This window comes from Fistularia commersonii, chromosome 27 (assembly GCF_037954325.1).
Source record: "Fistularia commersonii isolate RoL2024-O1a breed Wild chromosome 27, RoL_Fcom_v1.0, whole genome shotgun sequence".
NCBI lineage: Eukaryota > Metazoa > Chordata > Actinopteri > Syngnathiformes > Fistulariidae > Fistularia > Fistularia commersonii.
In genome coordinates, this window is record NC_141310.1 from 6544137 (window position 1) to 6565865 (window position 21729).

Sequence of the window (21729 nt, forward strand, 5' to 3'; positions counted from 1 at the left end):
TCTAAGAATTATAGAGACAATGCCTCAAAGGCATTTTTGAATACTGTGTGGGGGAAAGCCTACTTGAATCTACTTAGCAGGTATTTGCTGCTTGAAGTACTATTCTTCAGTCACACAGGGTAGAATCGATTATTCTGATCAGACTGGGTTGTACAATATTATTAAGGTTGCTGTGCATAACAATACATTTCAAAAGTTAACAATGTAATCTACTGAGTTTAAAATGTATGCTGACTTTGAACTGTGTATATTGGACGGTGGTGTTTTACTTAGTAAAGTTGTTGTTGACAATTTATCAGCTTTAAAAAAGAATCCATACTAATTCCTTGAAAAATTGTTTTTAAGAATGCATAAAATGGCTTGGTGAAACATGTTTGTTTACACAAAACAAGGGTCAGCTGTCAAAGGCCCGTAGGAAAATCTGTGATGTTTAAATAAATGTGATCACATACGTATTGTGTATGTTTGCAGACAAATGCAGAACGAATGTGTTGATGGACACTCAATATGACTGAATGCCAATCCTGAGAATTTTTAGAGGCCTTTTTTAACCAAGCAAAGAGAATAGTGAGCATTCAAATCATTTGAGAGACAACGATCAAAACTAAACTACAACCTGCTTTGCAAGTTAGTTCCCTCTGCTTAAAATTACATCTCTCTCTTAGGTGTGCTTTTCATGAACCCGCCCACATACAACACAAATAAAATAAATCATCTTCAGACATGCAAAGGATGGTGTTGACAGTTGTCCTCACAAATAATCATTTTGATGTCAAAACTGCTTTCATTGTGAGGTGATGTTCTCTTGTTAAAACTGTAAGCTCTCTGTAGAGTGACACTTCCAGCTAAGAGAGCAGCCCTGGCCACCTCTGTGTGTAAAATCAGGCACTGAGGCAGCAACATTAATTTGACACAGATTTGACTTTATTTGGTGACTGATTGAGCAGCAATGTTTGAAAGTTACACTCACTCTTGAGAAAAGATACAAAGACAAAAGAGTCCTGCCAGCCTGAAAGGAGGATTGAGGAAAGATTTGGACCTGACAAAGTCAGTCAGACCTCTATTATAGCGACTTGAATGAATGTAAATTGATACAAGTAACATGAATTTCCATTGCTATAGTTTCCTGTTGCCATTGGCTTTGGACACATGCTCACCACCTCAAACTACCTCAAATGAGCTCCATTTTGTTCGCTGGACTAAATGAAGAAACCACCATGTCTTGCAGCATTGTAAATAGTAGCACTTAATTTTGCCTACATTTATATTTAACTGAAAACCAATGTGAATTGTCATGTGTTACAACTTAAAGGGATCATACAGTAGATAACCCTTACACTCACCTTAAAATTTAGGAGTGGACATGAAAACACTAACACAGGTCAAAGATTTATAGCATTCAAGAATATTAAAAGTCCAATTAAAATTTCACCTTTCCATGAGGACGTTCTTGAATCTTACACACAATTTGCTACAGAACTGATGATCTCTGTGTTAGCACCTCATACACACCGGTTTCTTTGATAATGCTCAGTAACCAAAGGAATCAGGTATTATTACATTACACCGGGGTGACGACAGCTGCAGGAGCAGCACTTAAAATGACTTTTTAACAGCTTTCATTAGTACAAAGATTTTCTACTAAGTAAAATATAACTTCTCTTTGGAATACTTTACAGTACAACAGAGTAGAACAGGAGTGCTGTCATAAATTATAACAAATGTACACATTCAGAGAGCATTTGACAAGGTGTTCCCTCTGCATCACAGCCCTCCTTCATGATTCCAGAGGGGGGGGCTTGAAAATGGCTTCCTCTCTGTGTGTCGTCTATGCAACATTCTTATAATCTCCAGACATAAAAATAGAATAAATAACACCAATATATATGTATCACAAATTGTATCATATCCGGGTCAGACATTGAAAGCATTAAAGCAAAAATATTCCCTTTGATCTCATGACATTACATTAATGTCACCTTATATCACCTATATATCTTTTACAGACAACGGGTAGCACAGTTGATAATCTGGAAATCAAACAGATTATTTATATCTGCGCAGTGACTTTGCAGGACTGCGAATGATTTTTGTCGGCAACTTTGCAAATGTATCAAATGGCGCGGTTGTCTTTACAGACTGCAGTTACAAGAACAATCCTCAAGGTGTCAACCAAAGACATAGCATGGTTATATTACAGGGGCCTTAGACTTCTTTTGTGCCTTCTTAGATGAGTACTGATTTGACTTGAATAGGTATGGTATGGTCAGACACCACAAAGCCTTGATACACTGTGCTTTTTACATTACTTAATCAAATGTCTAACTACAACATAGTGCCTTGCCTGCTACAACAGCTGAGAAGCCCACTCGCTTCTCTTTCTGTTAAATAGATAAAGCTAAAGCAGCTAAAAGAGCACAATGTGTTGCCCTTGTACTGGATGATTTGGAGGGAACGAGGGAAGGGCAGACTTGGATGTGAAAGTGGGCCGAGACCGGCAAGCCAGAAGACCAAACCACTATTTACTGTTGAGCTCTTCTCTCAGCCGGCAGCCCACAGCTGTGATCAGTGCAGCTCCTTTCCCACTGCCATCCTCTGACAGCAGGAAGTTAACATCGCAGTGAGGAGCCAGTTCATTGACGGTTTGCTGCATAGTCTTGGAGAAGCTATACGGATAAAGGATTTGTCAAAAATGAAGTGTGTTGTACCACGACAAATCTAAAAATATATACCAGACTGGACATCTAAAAGAGGATATGGCACCGATGCACTTCAGCGAAACGCACTTTTCTGTGCTTCCTGCAACCATAGCACCTTTTTGACTTTTACCAAGTAACATTATTTTATTCATATTTTCTATTACAAGGCTTCACTGGAGCCAAGAAGAAATTGATTTAGAGTGAGGTATGTGTTTCATGCTTTGCACATTTGGTTTTGCCTTAACAGATATTAAAAATGGACAAAAAAACAACTATAAATAAGGTCTCAAGTCACAGTTGTTGCCAGAAGAGGCTTATAACCCAACAACAGGTTTTCTGCTCAAGTATGACAGCCTGTTGCTCTTCTCTTTAAAATTGTTCAATGTAACTTGAGCTTGAGGCAGACAACTGTCATCAGGTTGTTGTCACTTTTCCACCAGCATTAAAATACGTATTACATCAAGAATCCAAATTTTTAATTGTCATTGTGCAGGCACAGTGACATTTTGCAAGCTACTGAGCGCTCCTGGTTCGGAGTATATACAGGATAAAAATGAAGCTAAATAGATAGACAAGTTATATACATGGTGCAGTTATATACATCACCGACTTAAAAACAAGTTAATTAAATCTGTTCCCTCATTATATGTTTAGATGTTTAGCATATCAGAGGGCATAAAATATTTCTGTTCATGTAGGAAATGAACTCACTGTGGATGCAGTTTGTAGAGAGTTCCATCCACCCCGACAGTGATGTTCAGATGACTCAGTCCACGGTTTTCTCTGATCTTATCAACCACCGCTGCCATTCCTGCCCCACACAGCTGAGCGGCACGGCACGACACGGCTCCGCATACCTTTATCACAATGGAACCATTTGTTAATATTTCAACACTTAGCGGGGGCAAGCCTGTATCTATTCAAACACTGGGTATAAATTCAGCCTTACAAGACTTTAAGATATTCAACAAGCACAGCTGATAAAAAAAATTAGTGAGTTTCCACACAGTGTGCAGAGATATGGTATAATCTCCCCCCCAAAAAAATCACATGAGTTGCAAAAAGACAGGTTCTGTATGGATTTCTTGTATTTAAGAAAAAAAATAAAATTAAAGGTAACTCGAATTAAACTGGACTTGTTGTTTTCCATTTGTCTGGGTCATTTCTTTTTGGTATGAATCATTAAAACCACACACCACAATACAACACCACGATTAAAATCCAAATAGAATGGTTTTCACAGAAATGTGAACATAAAATAGCTCCCAAGGACTTTATTTCTTGCTGGGTTACATGTGGGCAGTATGACCTGACCTAAGCACTCATTTGCAGAGTGGTGCAGAACAACCTGTAAACTAATGATCTGACACAAGGTAAGCTTCCAAAGCGGACCCCTGAAAAACACCTTTGGTGAGATTGGAAATGTAAGAGTTTCCAACAAAAACAACATGAAAGATTCTATTAGAAAGAAAATGAGACATGCCAAGCTAAGTCCAGGTTTCCAGATGGATCAGAAGGAGGTCAAACACACAAGTCTTATCAGGACCTGACTACTCTTAATTTTATTTGGAGGGAGGATTTTTTTAAACAATGGCCATTAAATTAATTAATGGCAGAAAGGGAGTAATTAAATGTTTCTCTATGAGTGCAGGCAATACTGTTATGGTTGGGATTTTACATCTTTGACGATGATACTGTCATCACATGTGCTGTCCAGACCCAGGTGCTGTAGGATGGATCTCACTTGTAGCAAAGCCAGTCTGTCACTGAACAAGCAGAAATAGACACTCAGTCACCCAAGAATATAACACAAACACAAATGTATTTAAGCAATAACCTGACAGCGAAAAAAGATTCTGGAGATAATTACATGGTATTCGGGATTATCCAGAAAATGTGTGTGCACAAAGAATCTTACCTCTCAATCTGTGAGAGGAACTTTGTTTCAAAGATACCTCTGGTCTTCAGTGTTTCAGAAATCTGTCCCCGAAAGAGGAAACCCCTCTTCGTCATATCTATCAGGATGTTTCGCACAATTTCCCCGAGGTACATTCCACTGCACATTTTCTCATATCTGTGATACACATAAACAGAAATACACATAGATATAATCAAACATGCTGAAACTATGGATGAAACTATGAACTATGGATGAAAAGAAAAATGGACAAGAGAGTCAACCTAACAAAGAAGGGGGGCATTTTAACCTTTGTTTTCCTGGATTGAGGGAGAAATCATCTACAGCACGGTCGTACTCTGTCCTCAAGTCGTCAAGGCATCCGTTATCACCGAACGCGCCCCACTCCATATTGACACACATGCGTCCGTCATCTCCCTCTATCATTTCAATGTTCCTCATCTCTTCCATGTAACATGCATTACTACCAGTGCCTGTAAAGAGAAAGACATGTCAATGATCAATAATCAAAAGAGCTTTAACTCATGATGCAGTTCAGATCCAGTTAGCCCAGTCGGTAACCCATGCCTTAAGAGGGAAAGTGAACTAACCAGCAATAAGCCCAATCTCACAGGTGGGCTCTTCATATGCGCACGTCATCATTGTTCCCACTGTGTCGTTGACTACAGCAACTACATCCAGATCAAATTCCTTCAAAAAGACACACAATGGATAAATGCACATAATGGTTTGTATTTTGAAAAATATTATTTTGTCTAATTTCACAGTTATTGCAGTGCAACTTCTCGATTGAGTCTCATTGAATCGTACCTCCCTCCTCTTAATGGCCTCCCTCAGCAGTCCCACCACATCTTCACCTTCGCAGTCTGTAGCCTTGAAGCCTTTTGTCCATGTCACTAGGATGCCCTGTGTAAACATGCATGCACACGCGCACACACACACACACACACACACACACACACACACACACACACACACACACACACACACACACACACACACACACACACACACACACACACACACACACACACACACACACACACACACACACACACACACACACACACACACACACACACACACACACACACACACACACACACATAAGAATAAACTAAAAGCTCAACAAACCATAAACACTTGCTGGATTAATTAAACTCTGGTTTATAAAAAGCAGAAACACTCACAGCATCCAAACTGGTCTGCCGGCAGGGAAAAGAGAAGGTGAAGCCAAGAGGAAGACGAGTATTCTTCATCCCCATGTAGTCCAGAAAGTCACTTATACATTGCACAATGTGATCAAACAGCTGAAACCAAGAAAATATTTCCAGATATATAAACTTTAGAGTAATTAATTGGTAAACAATTAAAGCTGTTATAAAAACAACATTTAAAAATGCCCTTCTTGAATACAGTATTTCTGGATGTTATTAGTGCTCTCTTTTATTAATGATTTATTGATTTCACCCTCACAAATGGCTCTGTAAAATTCGGTAACAATTTAGTTACAGCTAATGTAACTTAATTGTGCTCCAAAACACACACGAGCCAGAAGCAGATGGAGGGTTCAGGGTGAAACGGCCAAAGGTAACAGACAGGATTAACCTCAGGCAGCAACAGATGAGAGTTAAGTTCAAACTCAAATTCACTTCACTGATAATCCTGATCAGCACACCTCCCTGTCTACCTGCTGATGTTCCTCTGCTTCTGTGCCACTTACAGGCTTAGCTCTGTGCCACAAGCTCCACTCCCGAACTGCTTCTCAAGCTTTAACAGCCCCAGTCAGGCGAGAGAGTTCACAGTTCTCCTTCATGATCTGACATTCATGCCAGCGCCCACTCAGATCAATGTGGTGCATTAAAATGTGATGTCTCCAGTTAGAAAAATAAAGCAGCATTCATCCCTTCTGCCTTCACTAGGTATCTGAAGAAAGCTCAGTAAGTCACTCTAAACTAACACTTGCTGCTTGTAGAAGCAATTTATATATTTTGGCCATTTCTAAAACCCATGACCATAGTTGACTGTTGAAACAAATACAACTATTATTTCAGCCGCTTATTTTCCATTTCCCAAAGTACATCACGTTATCTATCCCCTACTGATTTGGAGTATGGTGTATTATAACTTTATTGCAAACAACACACTGGAACAAGTCATGAGCTTAAATGATTGATCAGGTCCGGTATCTCACCTCCTCTCCGGTACCCTGCATTACTTCTAGAGGAATGGCATAGATTTTGTTGTGCATCTCCACTGTTCTTCGTTTCCCTGAACGAATCTTGACCAGTAGAACTCTGAAGTTGGTGCCTCCCAAATCCAAAGCAAGGAAATCACCATGTTCTGGACAGGCAGGAATTAAACAAAAAAGTTAACCATGTTAAACAAACCCTGTTGCAATAAGCATGTAGAAGTCTATTAATGAATTTACTGTAGGCACAAATTAAATCTGCAAAGCAATGTTACTTCGTTTTGATGTCAATAAACATTCTAATATTTTATTAAAGGATCCAGGACACAAACCAGACAAGCAACCGAGAGAACAAGACAAGATTAATATGCGAACTGAACTCTAAAACCATATAGATTGACAAGCCCTTTATCATTACGAGAGTTCAGCTTTTGGTTTTAGCAGGAGAAGCTTTGATGAATAATGAATGGCTCTCTGATTTTCTAAGCCCATGCTTTGAACAAAAAAAAAAAAAAAAAACTGAGCAAGAGATTATGGAGGGGAACAGAAGACACTAATTTGATTAGAGATTATCACGTTGGTCTTTGCTGGTTTCACACACTGTGATCCAAATGCTGCATTTTATACAGTAAAAATGTCCCGTAATTGTGTATTGTGCAAAGTTTCCCTGAGTTACCATGTGTGTTAGAGCATTGTGACATGAGATTTTAGATAATGGACGTCATTCATTAGATAATATTCCTCACTGTCTGGGCACGTTCCCCATAGTCAAACATATCACTTTGTTTTTAGAATTTATCAACCGTATAAAGATTTCAAAATCACAAGTTCAAGCAGAATCTTGAGCAAAACTGTCTGTGCAATTTGCAGAGACTTCTACCTTCAGTCACCTTAAGTAACACAATGGAGTCACAAATAGCAGTCATTTCACTTTATTGATCCTGTGAGTGTCTGTTTTGACTGTGTTCAGTAAAGCTTTGCCATATCATAGATACAGCAAAATATCACAATACTTGCCATCTCTGCTGTATCACTTTCCTTTCCCTTTGTATCAACACTCCTCAGCTCTTACTCACATTACCATGAGGCAAGTTCCCCATCAGCATGAGAACTTCCAGGGCATGAAGGAGATGCAATGCAGACATGGAAAAATATTCAAGCAGCACCTCCAAATTTTGACAACAATGTTTGGGTGCAGTCGGCATGGTGGTGCAGTAGTAAGCACTTCGGCCTCACAGCACGAAGGGCTCTGGTTTGATTCTGACAAGGGGACCTTTCAGTGTGGAGTTTGCTTGTTCTCTATGTGTCTGCATGGGCTTCCCCAATGGTCCAAAAACATTCAGCAGGTTGATTGGAGAGTGAAATGTGTTTGTGATGTTTTTTTCACCTGTGCCATCAGGAGTGCTTCGAACAAATGTTGGCAGCATTTTGACAGTTGCTGAGTCCTGACAGCTTTTTGAAAGGCCATTATGGATCTCGATCGTCATTCGCTTCTTCACCTGGAGGAAAAATAAATGTTTTATCAAACAAAACAATTTATCATTTTGATGCCTGGATTTTATGTCCACTCTATCTTTCCCTATCTTTACCTCCAGCAGTTGTTCGGTCGTCAGGCGGAACTCGTTCAACGTCTGGGTGATGTGTCTGGATTGCTCAGAAAGTCGGTAGGCCACAGCTGTCACCATGGCTGCTCCTTTACCACTGCCACTCTCAGAGAGAAGGAATCGGACATCGGAGTCCGGGACGAGCCTACGGACCGCCTTGTGAAGACGACGGGCATACCTAAAAAAGATATGGCAGACAATGAGGCCGCTTTTAGTGAATGGCTGAAATAAATATGACTCAATATGTACTTATATATCCTGACCACTCACTGAGGGTGCATCTTGTAGAGAGAGCCATCAATGCCGACAGTGGTCCGGAGTCGTGCCACACCTTTGTTCTCCTTCAGCCTCTTTAGGATGGCGGCCAGGGTGGAAGCAATCAGATTGGCAGAGCGGAAAGACACAATGGTGCAAACCTGATGGGAGGGATGAGATCAACTTTTTAAATGGCAGAACAGAAGAGGGAAGCGCATCTTCCAGGAAAAGTTTTTAGACTGTAATATTAACTGAAATTTCAAAGGACCTTAATGAAAGGTAGGAGTGAAAAGATCTGCCTGTTATTTAAGCAACAATACACACGTGCTGCACAGCGATGCAGTCTTCAGTGGAGGGCTCAACACCAAGTCTGGTTAAAATCTCCTTGGCCTTGGTTAATCCCTCCTTACTCCTAAACAGGAAAAGCCAGAGAGGGACACAGTTATAAAGGAAAATGACTGGAGTGAGCAAATGGATTAATATGTAGGTGTTGCCTTTAATTGTGACCTACTTCTCAATGGCTGACACATGTTTGGTCTCAAATGTCCCTTTAGTAAGAAGCTCAGGGGTGATTCTGCCCTCAAAGAGCAGCCCTTCTCTGGCCATCTTCACCAGAATGAGACGAACCAGCTCTCCCATGTACATGCCACTAACCATCTTCTCAAATCTAGAGGACATGAGAGAGGAGTACAGGAGTGGAGGATGAACAAGAATCTTGAAAAGTTCCAGCTGTGGAAAACAGGCATTGTACATTTTCTGAACATGTCTCTGCATTTTAAAATAATAGGTTGGTGCACAAAATTGAGCATTTTTCAGTCCTAAGGTCCTTGATTTTTATTTGTCACTTGGACAGTCTTTAGTACTGATACAAACAAAAAGAGAGAAAATACAAGTAATTAATTAATAATGAATTGATTATGGAAATTATATCTTCCATCATATGGAATAAATGTTTCTAAAGCACATACCTAATGAGCGATAGCTTTAGTATATTGCATGATATTTTTTACTAAACAATTGAGTTCTATATCAGAAGAATGAGTTGCTGCTTACAGCTAAGAACATTGTTTCATAAATTGGTTGGGCCTCACACAGAAAAAGAAGTATTCAACTTTGAATAAAAAAAACAAACATGATTTGATTTATCTATCTACTCAATCTAATCTGAACTGCAGACAGTGGGGAGAGAAGATGCCTTGATAATTAAATAAAACTGATTCTATTCAAGTAAGGGATGAGTAAGGGTTTTATAGCTTTTCTTTGACATACAGCTGTTTGCCGGGGTTGAGGGACCCTCTGTCGATCTCTCTGTCGAACTCTGTCCTGATGTCCTCCAGCCTCCCATCGTCCCCAAAAGCCCCCCACTCGGTGTTCACACACATCCTGCCCTCATCTCCCTCCACCTGGTCAATGTGACGCAACTCCTCCATGTAGCAGGCGTTAGTTCCAGTTCCTACACACAACGCAACATCTTTATTATACATTTCAGTTATTTTACTTTTATTTTATATGCACAAAGCCATTTTTGACTGGTAATATGGAATTTTGTGCCAAATGCACTCTATGAGCTGTAGTTATAGTACCGATAATGATTCCAACTTCACAGCGCTGGTCGTCGAAACCGCAGGTCATCATCGTTCCCACGGTGTCATTTACTACAGCCATGATGTCTGCTTCATAGTCCTGAAATAGGCAAAGGTAGTTTTAATTTAGCTCAGGTTATTATATGTATTTGAAAAATCAAACAATCAATGATTCTGAGGGAGTCATGACTTACCCCTCGCTGCTGAATAGCTTTGGTGAGTAGTTTGACAACATCCATTCCCTCCACTCCGCTGGCCTTAAATCGTTTTGTCCATGTCACAAGAATGCCCTACAGACAGATAGAGAGAGAGAACATTCTACTTTGTGACAGGAACCCTTATTCAAATGGAAAATTTCTGTTCAGAAGAGCTCATTTAAACATTTTGAGATATACTGCATGATGGCAAACACTCAAAACCATGGACGCATAGGAAGCGCGTCTAGCAATCAATATGTATGTAAAATTGTAATTAGATTTTACCTCATCAAGTTTGGTTTGCTGGCAGGGGAAGGAAAAAGTGAAGCCAACTGGTAGTTTCTTGTCTTTAATATTGTGTTTTTCCATGAAGTCACCAAGACACTCTGCAACATGGTCGAACAGCTGGAAAGGGTGCGACCAGGGAGAAGTTGTCTAAGGTGAGGCCTTCTGAATTGGTTTGTTGATATATATATATATATATGTGTGTATGTGTGTGTATGTGTGTATGTGTGTGTGTGTGTGTGTGTGTGTGTGTACATAAATACATACTTGCGTTCCGCTGCCATGTATAATATCCTCTGGTGTGTCATAGATTTGACTCTCCATCTGAACGGTCTGTTTCTTCTCATGGCTGACTTTGACACGGAGAATCCTAAAGTTACTTCCTCCTAAATCCAAGGCAATGAAGTCTCCCTTCTCTATTGTGATAGAATAAAAGTTGGAGGAACAGATGGAGATGGAATTTATATTGCTGATCAAATAAAGAAGTCCTCAGAGAATGGGAAAACAATGACTTGACAGCACTATCACATAACCTGAGATACCTCTTCAGGTCCAGTGTAACCGAATTATCACTATAACTGTATTTTTATCTAGCACCAGCCAAGTAGGTAAGAACTTAATCCCATTTCTAGCTCCAAAGATTAACATAGAGAAAACGTATGGTACAAACTGTATGTGTGTGTGGGCATGCATGCGTGAGCATGTGTGCAAACTTAAGTCTTTAAAGGTTGCTTCTTTTGAAAGCTACTTCCAACTCCGGCCAGCTTCAAGTTCATTACCGCATCCATGTGTGTTTGAGTTCAACTTAACAACTGAGAGGCCTCGATTAAAATCTGAGAAAATTAACAGGGCTCAGAGAGAGCACTGATGAGACTTCCTGTCTACTTATTCAAAATACAGCTTGTGTCTTTATCAATACTTCCCCCCAGACATTTATTCTGATTATAAAGACAAAAGTCTAGCGAAGATGTACTGCAGATGAGACAGTTGCGGTGAACCTTAAAGAGACATAACTCTCAGTCTTCGTGTGCTTTTCTAAGATTTTAGAACATCCATCGATCTTCTACCTGTTATCCTGCTCTCAGGGTGTTGGGGGCGCTGGAGCCTACCCGAGCTGTAAAGGTCTAATCATCCAGCAAAGTTTTTCCCCTTGCTCCATTAGGCAAGGTCACATTGTTTTGATCTAATGCCAAATCAGCTTCAGATTAGAGGGTAAGGCCAAGATCACTTACTGAAGAAAAAATGAAGCAGGCCATTCCTTTAATGAGCAACTCTAAATATGTTTTTTGAGAAAAATTCTGTCTTTAAAACAGGGGCTAAAACCAAATGGTTGCAAAACTTTTGTAGCATTTCTTTTGAAAATTCCTTTAGTGACCAAAAGATGAACACAAGGTTGATTATAAAAACTGGCAAACCAACACTTTATTTGATGAACTACAAGAAAACTCAGTAAGCTATTTCTGACCTTGGTCTCTACCCTATTACATTGTATGTCTATCATTAGGTTGTATAAACGTACTATATAACCATCATCATAATGCCTAATGATTACGTCTCAAAATCTGTCTTTATGCAGAAGCACAGTGACGAATTCTATGGCTCGTCCCTTAACTGTAAATGGAATACTATAAGAACAACATTTGACTGTGGGAAAAACCCAATGGGTTCTGTATTGTGTACAGAAATTACCTGTTATGTCTATAGATTAGTGCACACAGACACTAGGGGGGAAGTTTGCTGGAAACAAATTTATTTTTTTCCCCCTTTACTCACTTTTGACTAGACATTGTAACTGAATTTAAGAATTAAATCTGATTCAGCCCACTGAGAGATGAGCATTCTCTGACTCATATTCCAATAAATGACTGTAAAAGAATAACCACAGTAAATTAGGGCAAGACAGCATGTCTCCCGGCACGGAGATGGTAAGACTTTGGACACTGTGGAGCTTGTGATTGTACTAAACATTCATAAATATTTTTTGTGACACATTTCCTAAAACAGTTTGTACAAAAATCAATCAATTCACAAGAATCGAAAAGAGAAACAAACCTGAGCCATCAGGAATGGAACGAACAAATGTTGGCAACATTTTTAGGGCAGCAGTGGGGTTCGTGTCCCGACCCAGCCCTTTGGCCAGCTCAATGCGAAATCGCTGCATGATGTCCCGTAGCGTCTCATCAGAGAAACGCATGGAGTACAGGTACTTGTCGATCTGAAAATAAACACGGGAGAAAATACCTACATCAGTGTACAGCAGGCTTCACGTACATGCACACGCATTGCTTTACCACACCACCTCTTCCTGGCCTGGGCTTTCCAACCTGTTTTTTTAGTAATATATGAATTCTCCTCAAGCATAGGATCTAACCAGTGAGTGACTTAAGACTTACTCCAAAACATCGGAATTTCCAGTAGCAGTTTTGATAGTGGCCTCCCCATGGAATAACAGAGGGTTAACATAAACTGTACAAAACAACTGTGTAAAAAATCTTGAACTGTCTGACATGTGAAACACCCTGCAAACCAAATAGATTCATACAATACAACATCTTCTGTTGCTGATAGCAACGCAGTGAGTACCCTATAATTCTTTCAGAATTTAGTATGGTGTTGTAACAGTGACAGGTGACCTGTGTTTAGAAACTACTTTGTAGCTGTGTTAAAATCGAGTACCAGAAAGACAACTTGTTCTTCAATACAGCTGTCAACATTGGTATAGCTGTTCAGCTTTCTTTTGCAAAATTTAAGGTCATTATGACCCTGACAAAGAAGTCTCTCATACCTTCTTATCAGAGCCAGGTCTTTTCAGATCGTTCAGACCTCTAATGCATAATACCTGAGTTGGTAAAAAAAAAAAAAAAAATGGGCATGCAGAAAAACAAAGTCGGATTAGTCAGGTTAATAGGGGCCACAATTTGAAACTTCTTGGCATCACCACTTCCAATGCTGGCCTCACTTCAGGGGACAAAGCATAAATGAAATGGCACTGAGATTTTCTCAGTTAGCTCATGACTTGTTATTCATTATCTGTATGACAAATGTTGGGGAAGAACTACTTGTTCGGCATCCAATAATGCTTTGACTCATCCATAAAGACACCCCAGCTCAAAAAAATTATCTGACATCAAGTATGATCCATGCTTAACCCAGAAACACACTCTACATTGACAGTAAAATATTAATACCTCACTTCAGGGCGCAAAAAAATGAAATGGATGAGTAACAGAATTGCACGTGTTTTATAGCAGCCTATTCATGGTGAACAATTAAGCTATGTTATCAGAGTAATATTACACAGGGATGATTGTTGTGCTTTATTATATGTATCACGTTGATAACAAGAGGGAGTGTCATCTACAGTTAGTTTCATCTTAAAATAAAAGTCTGAATCCAGTCCCTATTAGATCAAGACTCATGAAGTGAAAGCCTTAAATGAATTATTAGCATAATCAAACATTTCTTGCTTGGCTGAAATCTATTTAAACTAGTATACAAATACAACAATCTGGGCTTTCAGACCTTTCATGAACAGGATGTTAAACAAACCTGTCTTACCCAATGTTGTGTCACAATGTACGTGTCACAATGAAGCATTTCTACATTTTATGATTCACAAGAATGAGTAGCACATAACTAAGACTAAACTATGGTTCAACTTCTGATATGACATGTTCTTTCCAATCCACTTGTACATCAGAACATGCTACTTTTAGAACAAAAGATCCATATGTGACATTTCTAAATAATAAGATAATTTAGTATTAGTTTTACAATATTCCCATATTTATCAACACATCAACTATCAACACATGTGAAAATTATCTTCTAGCAAGAGACATCTGATTGGTATGTTGGAACTTCCTGTCTTCTGTGTCAACCATAAGATCCGCTTGTCTCTGCTTTGGAACTGGGCAAATTAAGAGTTATAACACCCTTGAGGGGATTTAGAGAAAAGCATTTGTATGGGAGACGGGGGGGGCACATAAATGAACTTAATACTTTAGGAATTATGTGAGCTGACACAGAAAGACAAATCTAATGCTCCAAGATAATATCACAATGAGAAGATATTAAAAGGTCACAACCTCGAACATAAAACAACTCAGGTACTCACTGGTCTGGAAAAATGTAATTAATTTATGATTTAAAGTGCTGGTTCTATAAACATTATAACGCATAACAATTAATAGAAAGAATTGTGATGGAAGGGTTCCCTGTTCATACAATTTTGTCTGTTCTATATCATACTATGAATCTTCAACTTATCTAATAAACACTTGTCTAAACACATACCAAGAAATACATTTTTAGTAACACTCACTATTTCAGCATGGCTGATTATTATTTCAACATTACTGCTCTGGTGATTTACTGAGTTCAGAAATCAAGTAGTGAAGTGTCAAGTAGGGAAGTTTCAAGTGTCTTCTGCTCTTTGGGTGTTACATTCCTTATATTGTGTGTGGAGGCTGGGCCTGCAATGATAACTCATTAGCACTGGCCACAGGCCCTGCTTCTGAAGCCACAGCTGAGTTCAAATAACCTTTCGTCTTTCCTGTTTTTGTTGCGTGCACAAAGCCTAGAATTGGTTTGACGAGTGACATACTGTAATTTGGCAACAATTTTTAGCCATACATGTACGCACACACTCCTAAGGCAGACCATATAAACCCAAGAAGAAAAAAATGCTCTCCTGCTTTACTACTGTATTATGACAGCTATTATTGAACCACCTCTTCACTTTATCTAATGGGATACTATAATATTAACTATCTTTCTTTTTTTATTTTTTCAAAATTCTTTGTAACAATGATGTATTTCCCACCAAGTAAGTTGTCTGATCTCTCTAAATCACCCATCACTGGGTAACTGTGTGCCACCGTAGTGCAAAGAACCAGTTTCTATTACAGAGGTCGCACCTGAGAATCAAAGCACTATTTCTGAAGTGGTGTGACGTTTGTAACTCTGTGCGGTTCTTTCCGAACCATCAGATATTTGTTACACTCCTGTGCATCGTTACTGGCCTTGCAAAAGTAAAAAGTGAACGGTACTTCATTAAATGCACTGAAAATTTGTCCAGGGAAATTTAGTCCCTGCATATAACCCAGCCTTTAAAAAATGCTGGTAAAATGTCAGCTCAATGCCAGGTCTTTGGTCAGGGACACTTACAGGAGGCATAACCCAAAGCACTTGGAAACCAGATGATTCCTAACAAAAAAAAGACCCTTCCTCCATTGGGATTAGAGTAACATGAGTTAGACTATCCCATTGCCTGAGCGGTGGTCAAACAACAGGCTTGAAGAAGCCATCATCATCCGATATTTTATTCTTAATCATTCTCACTGAAGCAATGTAGCTTTAATTGAAATGCAAATATAACATAAAAACCCCAAACCCTAACTAGTCAAACCAATGAGCATAGCATCATCAGACATGGTCCCAAAACAAAGTCATAACCCCCATTTTTTTGGTAACAGATCAAGAGAAAGATAGTTATTTTCAAGACCTAGACCTACAGATGCAGTAGCTTAAAAAAAGGTCAAGTGTGAAGATTTCAGTTATCCATTTAGTGAAATGGGCTTATGTCCAAATAATGACACACGTTTCTTTTTAGGACGCTCTTATACACACCAGGGTTCTGTCAGGTGGAGGATATGACGAACAGGACTGTTTGGATGGAAGTCTGAAAGGAAACTGATCTTGTTGGCGTACTTCTCTTATTGTGCAAGCTAACAAGCTAGCAAACTAAGAGATAAAAAGCTAACCCCAGCTTGCAGTGCCTGCTCGTCCTCAAATTGTATCAAAAATACAGTCCAGTTATTTTTCTTTCAATTCAACTTTGAGTTCCAATTTAGAGTGAAACCTTTCTTTCCACATTTTATGAGAATTTTCTCTATAATTGAAATTATAATCCGCAGTCAGGTGCTCAACAATAGCATTAGCCGCATTGGATTCTTATGTAAATGACATGCTTTATGAGAAAGGACTGCTTTTTGAGAGAGGGGGACTTGCTAAGCCTGGTTTAAGAATCAATGTCTTTCTGGCTCACTAGAACTAAACCACCAGGCAGTATTGAGAACCATCCAGTTTGTCCACTTAATGTTTTCTATGTTCAAACACCAAAGTTACAATGCACTCCAGCCATAGCATAGCCTGCAGCATGAGAGGAACAAGCATTACTACAGTGACTCAGCACATAGCAGAGACCCTGCCAAAGCTCCGACTCTGAGCGATCGACTGGCCTGGATTCCACTATTTCATCAAAATATGGTGTGTTTACACTCAAATGCTGTGACTCCGTGTGAGCAGCCACTACTTAAGCAGGCAGAAGCAGATTTCCAAGGTCAGTGAAGAAAAGCAATTGTGAAATAGAGAAATAATGTCAAAAGATCCAATAAGGATGAAAATATTATTGGGAAAAAAAATGGACTAGGGGGTTATGTATCCCAGGGACACTATTTGTGAAGTAATGAATGCATGAACTGTGAATTTTCAAAGATTCACAACAAACTCATCCTGTGCAGAATTGGCCAGCTTGTGTGTGTGTGTGTGTGTGTGTGTGTGTGTGTGTGTGTGTGTGTGTGTGTGTGTGTGTGTGTGTGTGTGTGTGTGCACGTGTGTGTGTGTGTGTGTGTGTGTGTGTGTGTGTATGGATTCATTTCTGTGTCAGTCCGGGGTTTGACCAAATAGTCATAAAAGAGTACCGTTCCTGAATATTCTGATGAAATGCAACAGCAATTTCCGGTTTTTACCGGAAACATTAAACAAAGACACCCTCGTGTGTGTCTGTGTTTCTATGCTTGTTTCCGTTTCAACATGCTGCTGTCACATGATTTTCCATAACGCCACTAGGAGTCGTTTCCGGGTGTCTGCGGCAGGAAAAGTTCACACCCTCTCTCCTGTTTCCCTCCGTCTGTTCCCTCTGCTTGTTTCACCCCTCCTTTCTTGTCCTCTCTCTCATATTTATATTCCTCCTCCTATGACCTGTTCTCCTTGTCATTATGAAAGACGTTAAGAGAAGCAATGAAACCTGACTCCACTGTGCACAGGCATGTTTTCAGAGTTGAACACATACATTCTGGGAAAATACCATCCCTTTGCCCTACTCATGAAACTCATGAAGACACACACACGCACTCATACATACACACATACATGCCTGCTAACAGCTGACATATACATCAAGGACACTGCAATGGAGGTTCTAATGTGATGGAGATTGTGATTCAAGTGTAGTGAGAGATACTAAATATTGAAAAATACTTTGTTTTTGTTGCTTTAATTTACTTTTGCAAAAGGGGACTAAACAATCAATATATTATTTTACAAAGGGAGCTACATCTTGGGTGTGTTATTACCTTATCTAAGAGTTCATCTTGAGGGATCTACTCTGGGGTGGGGCGCCTCACTAACTGCTGTAGAGTTGCATGAGAGGGAGGTACATAAGATAGAATACAACTCCTCGCTCGTACAAACTACACCCTAGGTTGCCATCATGATCATAAGATACACTGGGGCCCTATTCATGTTAATTGGTTGCAGGGTAATTAAGGAGCGAATTTAGTCGAGGCAAGGGGCTCGGACCCCTTTTGCCTTCTCCAGGCCGACCAGAGTGAGATAAATTCACACCTCCACAACACGGGTGGTTTGCGTCTGTTACATTTTTGGTGTCACGAACAGGATAGTTTGTTCAAAATAAAGCGGTGGATTAAAACCAACACATACACACGCCCACCCGCCCACACACACACACACACACACACACACACACACACACACACACACACACACACACACACACACACACACACACACACACACACACACACACAAATCAGGTATAGAACCCCAGCCCCAGGCGGCATCACAAAAATGGATATTGTAGCCCTACAGAAGCAGTTTCAGGAGCTACAAGGCAGGCTGGCAAAGCAATCTGCAGCCTTAGTGCAGGCCAGAGAAGAACAGAGAAAAGCGCTCTCCTTTGCAAAAATTGCCATCCAAGGGAGCAGTCACATGCTGAGCGGATCCCAGCTATGGGCTATATTTCCAGGGAAAGGAAGTATCCTGAGTTCAGCTGCTGCTCATCTCAGAACGAGTTATGTGTTGAAGAATGAGTAACATCCATGCAATCCTATTTCAAGGTAAAGATCCCTGTGGGAACTCGGAATCTGTTACTTGCATGACAGATGATATTAAATAGCATTGCAGTTACATGGTAAGACTTGGTGCAGATGTTTTTGTCAAGTAAGATAGAAAACACTGCTCTTCAGGAAGCCGAATTGTAGTAACACGCCTGACAACATCAATGCGGGTGTGTTGGAGGCGGTGTTTATATGTAAGCCTTCTGCTGTCACCTACGGTCACATGGCTCAAAGCTGGCCTATTTTAGGGAGGCAGGGAGAGGAAGAAAGCAGGAGTAAAGAGGGAGGGGAAACGTGGTGCATTACACAATCCTGGTAACGTCTTTTATATTCACAAAAGGCCATTCAACATGTTTTACCATCTCATGTGCATAACTGAACTGCAAGTGAAGACACTGTGAAACCGAACAAAATCTAACTGAACTGAGGCAGAAAGGGGGAGCGCTGTGAACTTTTTTTTTCCCCACTCGAGAAGAAAAAAACAGTTTGATGCAGGAATTTACAGTTGTGGTAATGAGTGACATCATCAGTAGGGGACCTTAAAGGGACCCTTCCTCCTACATGAATTACAGCACATGTTGAGGAAATGGCTCTTTCGAACGACAATTTGAATGTTGTGATCAGAGAATGTAATCAATGATAAATATGGCCCCTGCTTCTTTCTCTTAATAATTTAAGTGGATTGTAAAAATTTGAAGTGATGCAAAGTGTAGCAGATCTATTTGGGTTTGAGAGTTCCTTTAAGTATATTCAGACAACGAAAACAACTTCAGCTGCATTTTCTAGCTTGAAAGTCAATAAGGAGGATGGTTGTTTGGTGAAGAACCCATGAAAGAGACATATTCAAGGTGTTCGACTGCATGTCTCTTTCCCTCAATATGAAACTAAGCACTGAATAATCATTTTCCAACCTTGTTAGAAAAGCCAAAATGGTACCAAACTCAAATTTGTTCCTGACTTCTTGGCAGGAATAACTGACTTGTGATAAATACAGCGACAAAGAATTAACCTTGCTTTGTCTTTCAAACGCGTGAATTGCTTCAATAGAAACAGAGACTACGTGACCCACGTCTGATCCCCTTAGTGTTTCCTAGTCAACTCTTGGCTCCTCATCTGTCTGATCATCCATCCATTCATCCATCTAGTCTTGGGATCTCACCACACCTCACAAAACCACTAACCAACACACACACACGCAAATGCACGCAAACACACACTTGACGAACCTCACCTGAACATACAACTGAAAAAATACACCTCACTGGATAAAATTGTGGCAAGAAGATGAGCTCGAATCACTTTTCTTCACCCTTCAAGTGATTTGTTGCATAACTTTGGTTTCAAGGAATGATACACAGACGAATACCAACCTCTAACTGAGTAACTATCATTTGACTCAAGGACATATTCAGCACATGTCCACCTCTCAGCCTTGACTTTTCCCTCTCTCTCTCTCTCTCTCTCTCTCTCTCTCTCTCTCTCTCTCTCTCTCTCTCTCTCTCTCTCTCTCTCTCATACACATACACACACACACACACACACACAACTAAAGGGGACCACAAACGCTCACCTTTTTGACCTGGTCATCTTTGAGTTCAGTGAAGTAGTAGGCAAGGAGCTGGGCCGCGATCATCCTGGTCCTGGTCCTCCTCTCTCTCTCTCTCTCTCTCTCTCTCTCTCTCTCTCTCTCTCTCTCACACACACACACACACACACACACAGACACACACTTACACACACCCGTTCACGTTCGCGCGCTCTCTGACTGACTGACACACACACACACACACACACACACACACGCACACAGACAGATCAGATGGGGGGAATAAAAAAAAAAAGGAAACAAAATTTAAAGTTTAAATAAAATAAAAAAGTAGCTAAGTTTCTGCTAGCAATAGGTCTGTTCCTGGTGCGGCGAGAGATTTATAAATATCCCGAGTCCAATCGGATGAGCTTTTAAAATAGCAGGAGCTGCATCTCTCGGCGGCTCGCTCTCACCGGCGAATGAGCGCGGCCAGGAAGCATGAGACAGCAGGGAGGGGGAGGGAGGGGCGTGGTCATGTGGGGCGTGGTCAGATGAGACCACGCCCACACGCTGGAAGCTTAGTGGTGCAAGAGGAGGAAGGGAGGGAAGAGAAGGAGACACCACCTCTGCCTCTTCAAGTGGCTTCTCAGGGGCTGTATGATTATAAAGTGGCAGGAGGAAGTAAGGTGAGGAGGGAATTTCGTCATTCTGGGGCTTCGTGGAAGTCATCAAGTCAAATTACGTGGCGTTTGTCTGCTTGCATTTTTTTACAGCTGAAGGAAAGAAGGAGGAGTAAGGGGGGGCTGTTTCCAGTGAGGCCCAGGGGGCTTTAAAGGAACAGCTCACCAAAAGTATGAAAAGCCAGTCAGTATTGTAGATTTTCTTCATTATTGTAGCTTTTGAATAGATCTAGATCATGTTATTGTGAATGAACAACCTCAGGTGTCTGAGGTTTATTCAAGTTGGCAGATCCACAGTTGGGACAGTGCATGTTAATGAACACACATGAGACATGCATGTAAAGACATCACTGTGGATTGTAGCCACGGGCTATTTTGCATCCGTTGTCCCACAGTTGTGCTCACATACACACTCTCATTCATCCTGACCATGTAGAAACTTGTAGGATCCCTCTTGTACATGTTTTTAGTGGTAGGGGAAACCAGAGTACCCGTCAGGCCCAGGAATCGTACCTGGAACCTTCTAGCTGTGAAGCACAAGCACTAACTGCTGTGCGACAGTGCTGCCCAATTCTAGATGTCATAGCATTTTTTTTGTTTGTCTGTTTGTCTGTATAATAAATTAATTGTGCCCCAAAAAAGAAAGTT

General features: G+C 40.3%; 1 protein-coding gene across 1 annotated transcript; it reads right to left on the bottom strand.

The window, feature by feature from the left end:
* Positions 1 to 906: 906 nt before the first annotated feature.
* hk1 (hexokinase 1) lies at positions 907 to 20866 on the bottom strand. The gene is made up of 21 exons (XM_086174632.1): positions 20444 to 20866; positions 12785 to 12947; positions 11000 to 11148; positions 10733 to 10852; positions 10445 to 10540; positions 10251 to 10350; positions 9937 to 10120; positions 9179 to 9334; positions 8992 to 9079; positions 8683 to 8828; positions 8398 to 8590; positions 8196 to 8307; positions 6812 to 6960; positions 5808 to 5927; positions 5428 to 5523; positions 5208 to 5307; positions 4907 to 5090; positions 4618 to 4773; positions 4378 to 4465; positions 3411 to 3556; positions 907 to 2666 (listed from the first exon to the last, which is right to left on the bottom strand). The coding sequence occupies exons 1-21, from the start codon at positions 20504 to 20506 to the stop codon at positions 2519 to 2521; spliced, it is 2757 nt and encodes a 918-aa protein (XP_086030758.1). The 5' UTR covers positions 20507 to 20866; the 3' UTR covers positions 907 to 2518.
* Between the last annotated feature and the right edge of the window lie 863 nt (positions 20867 to 21729).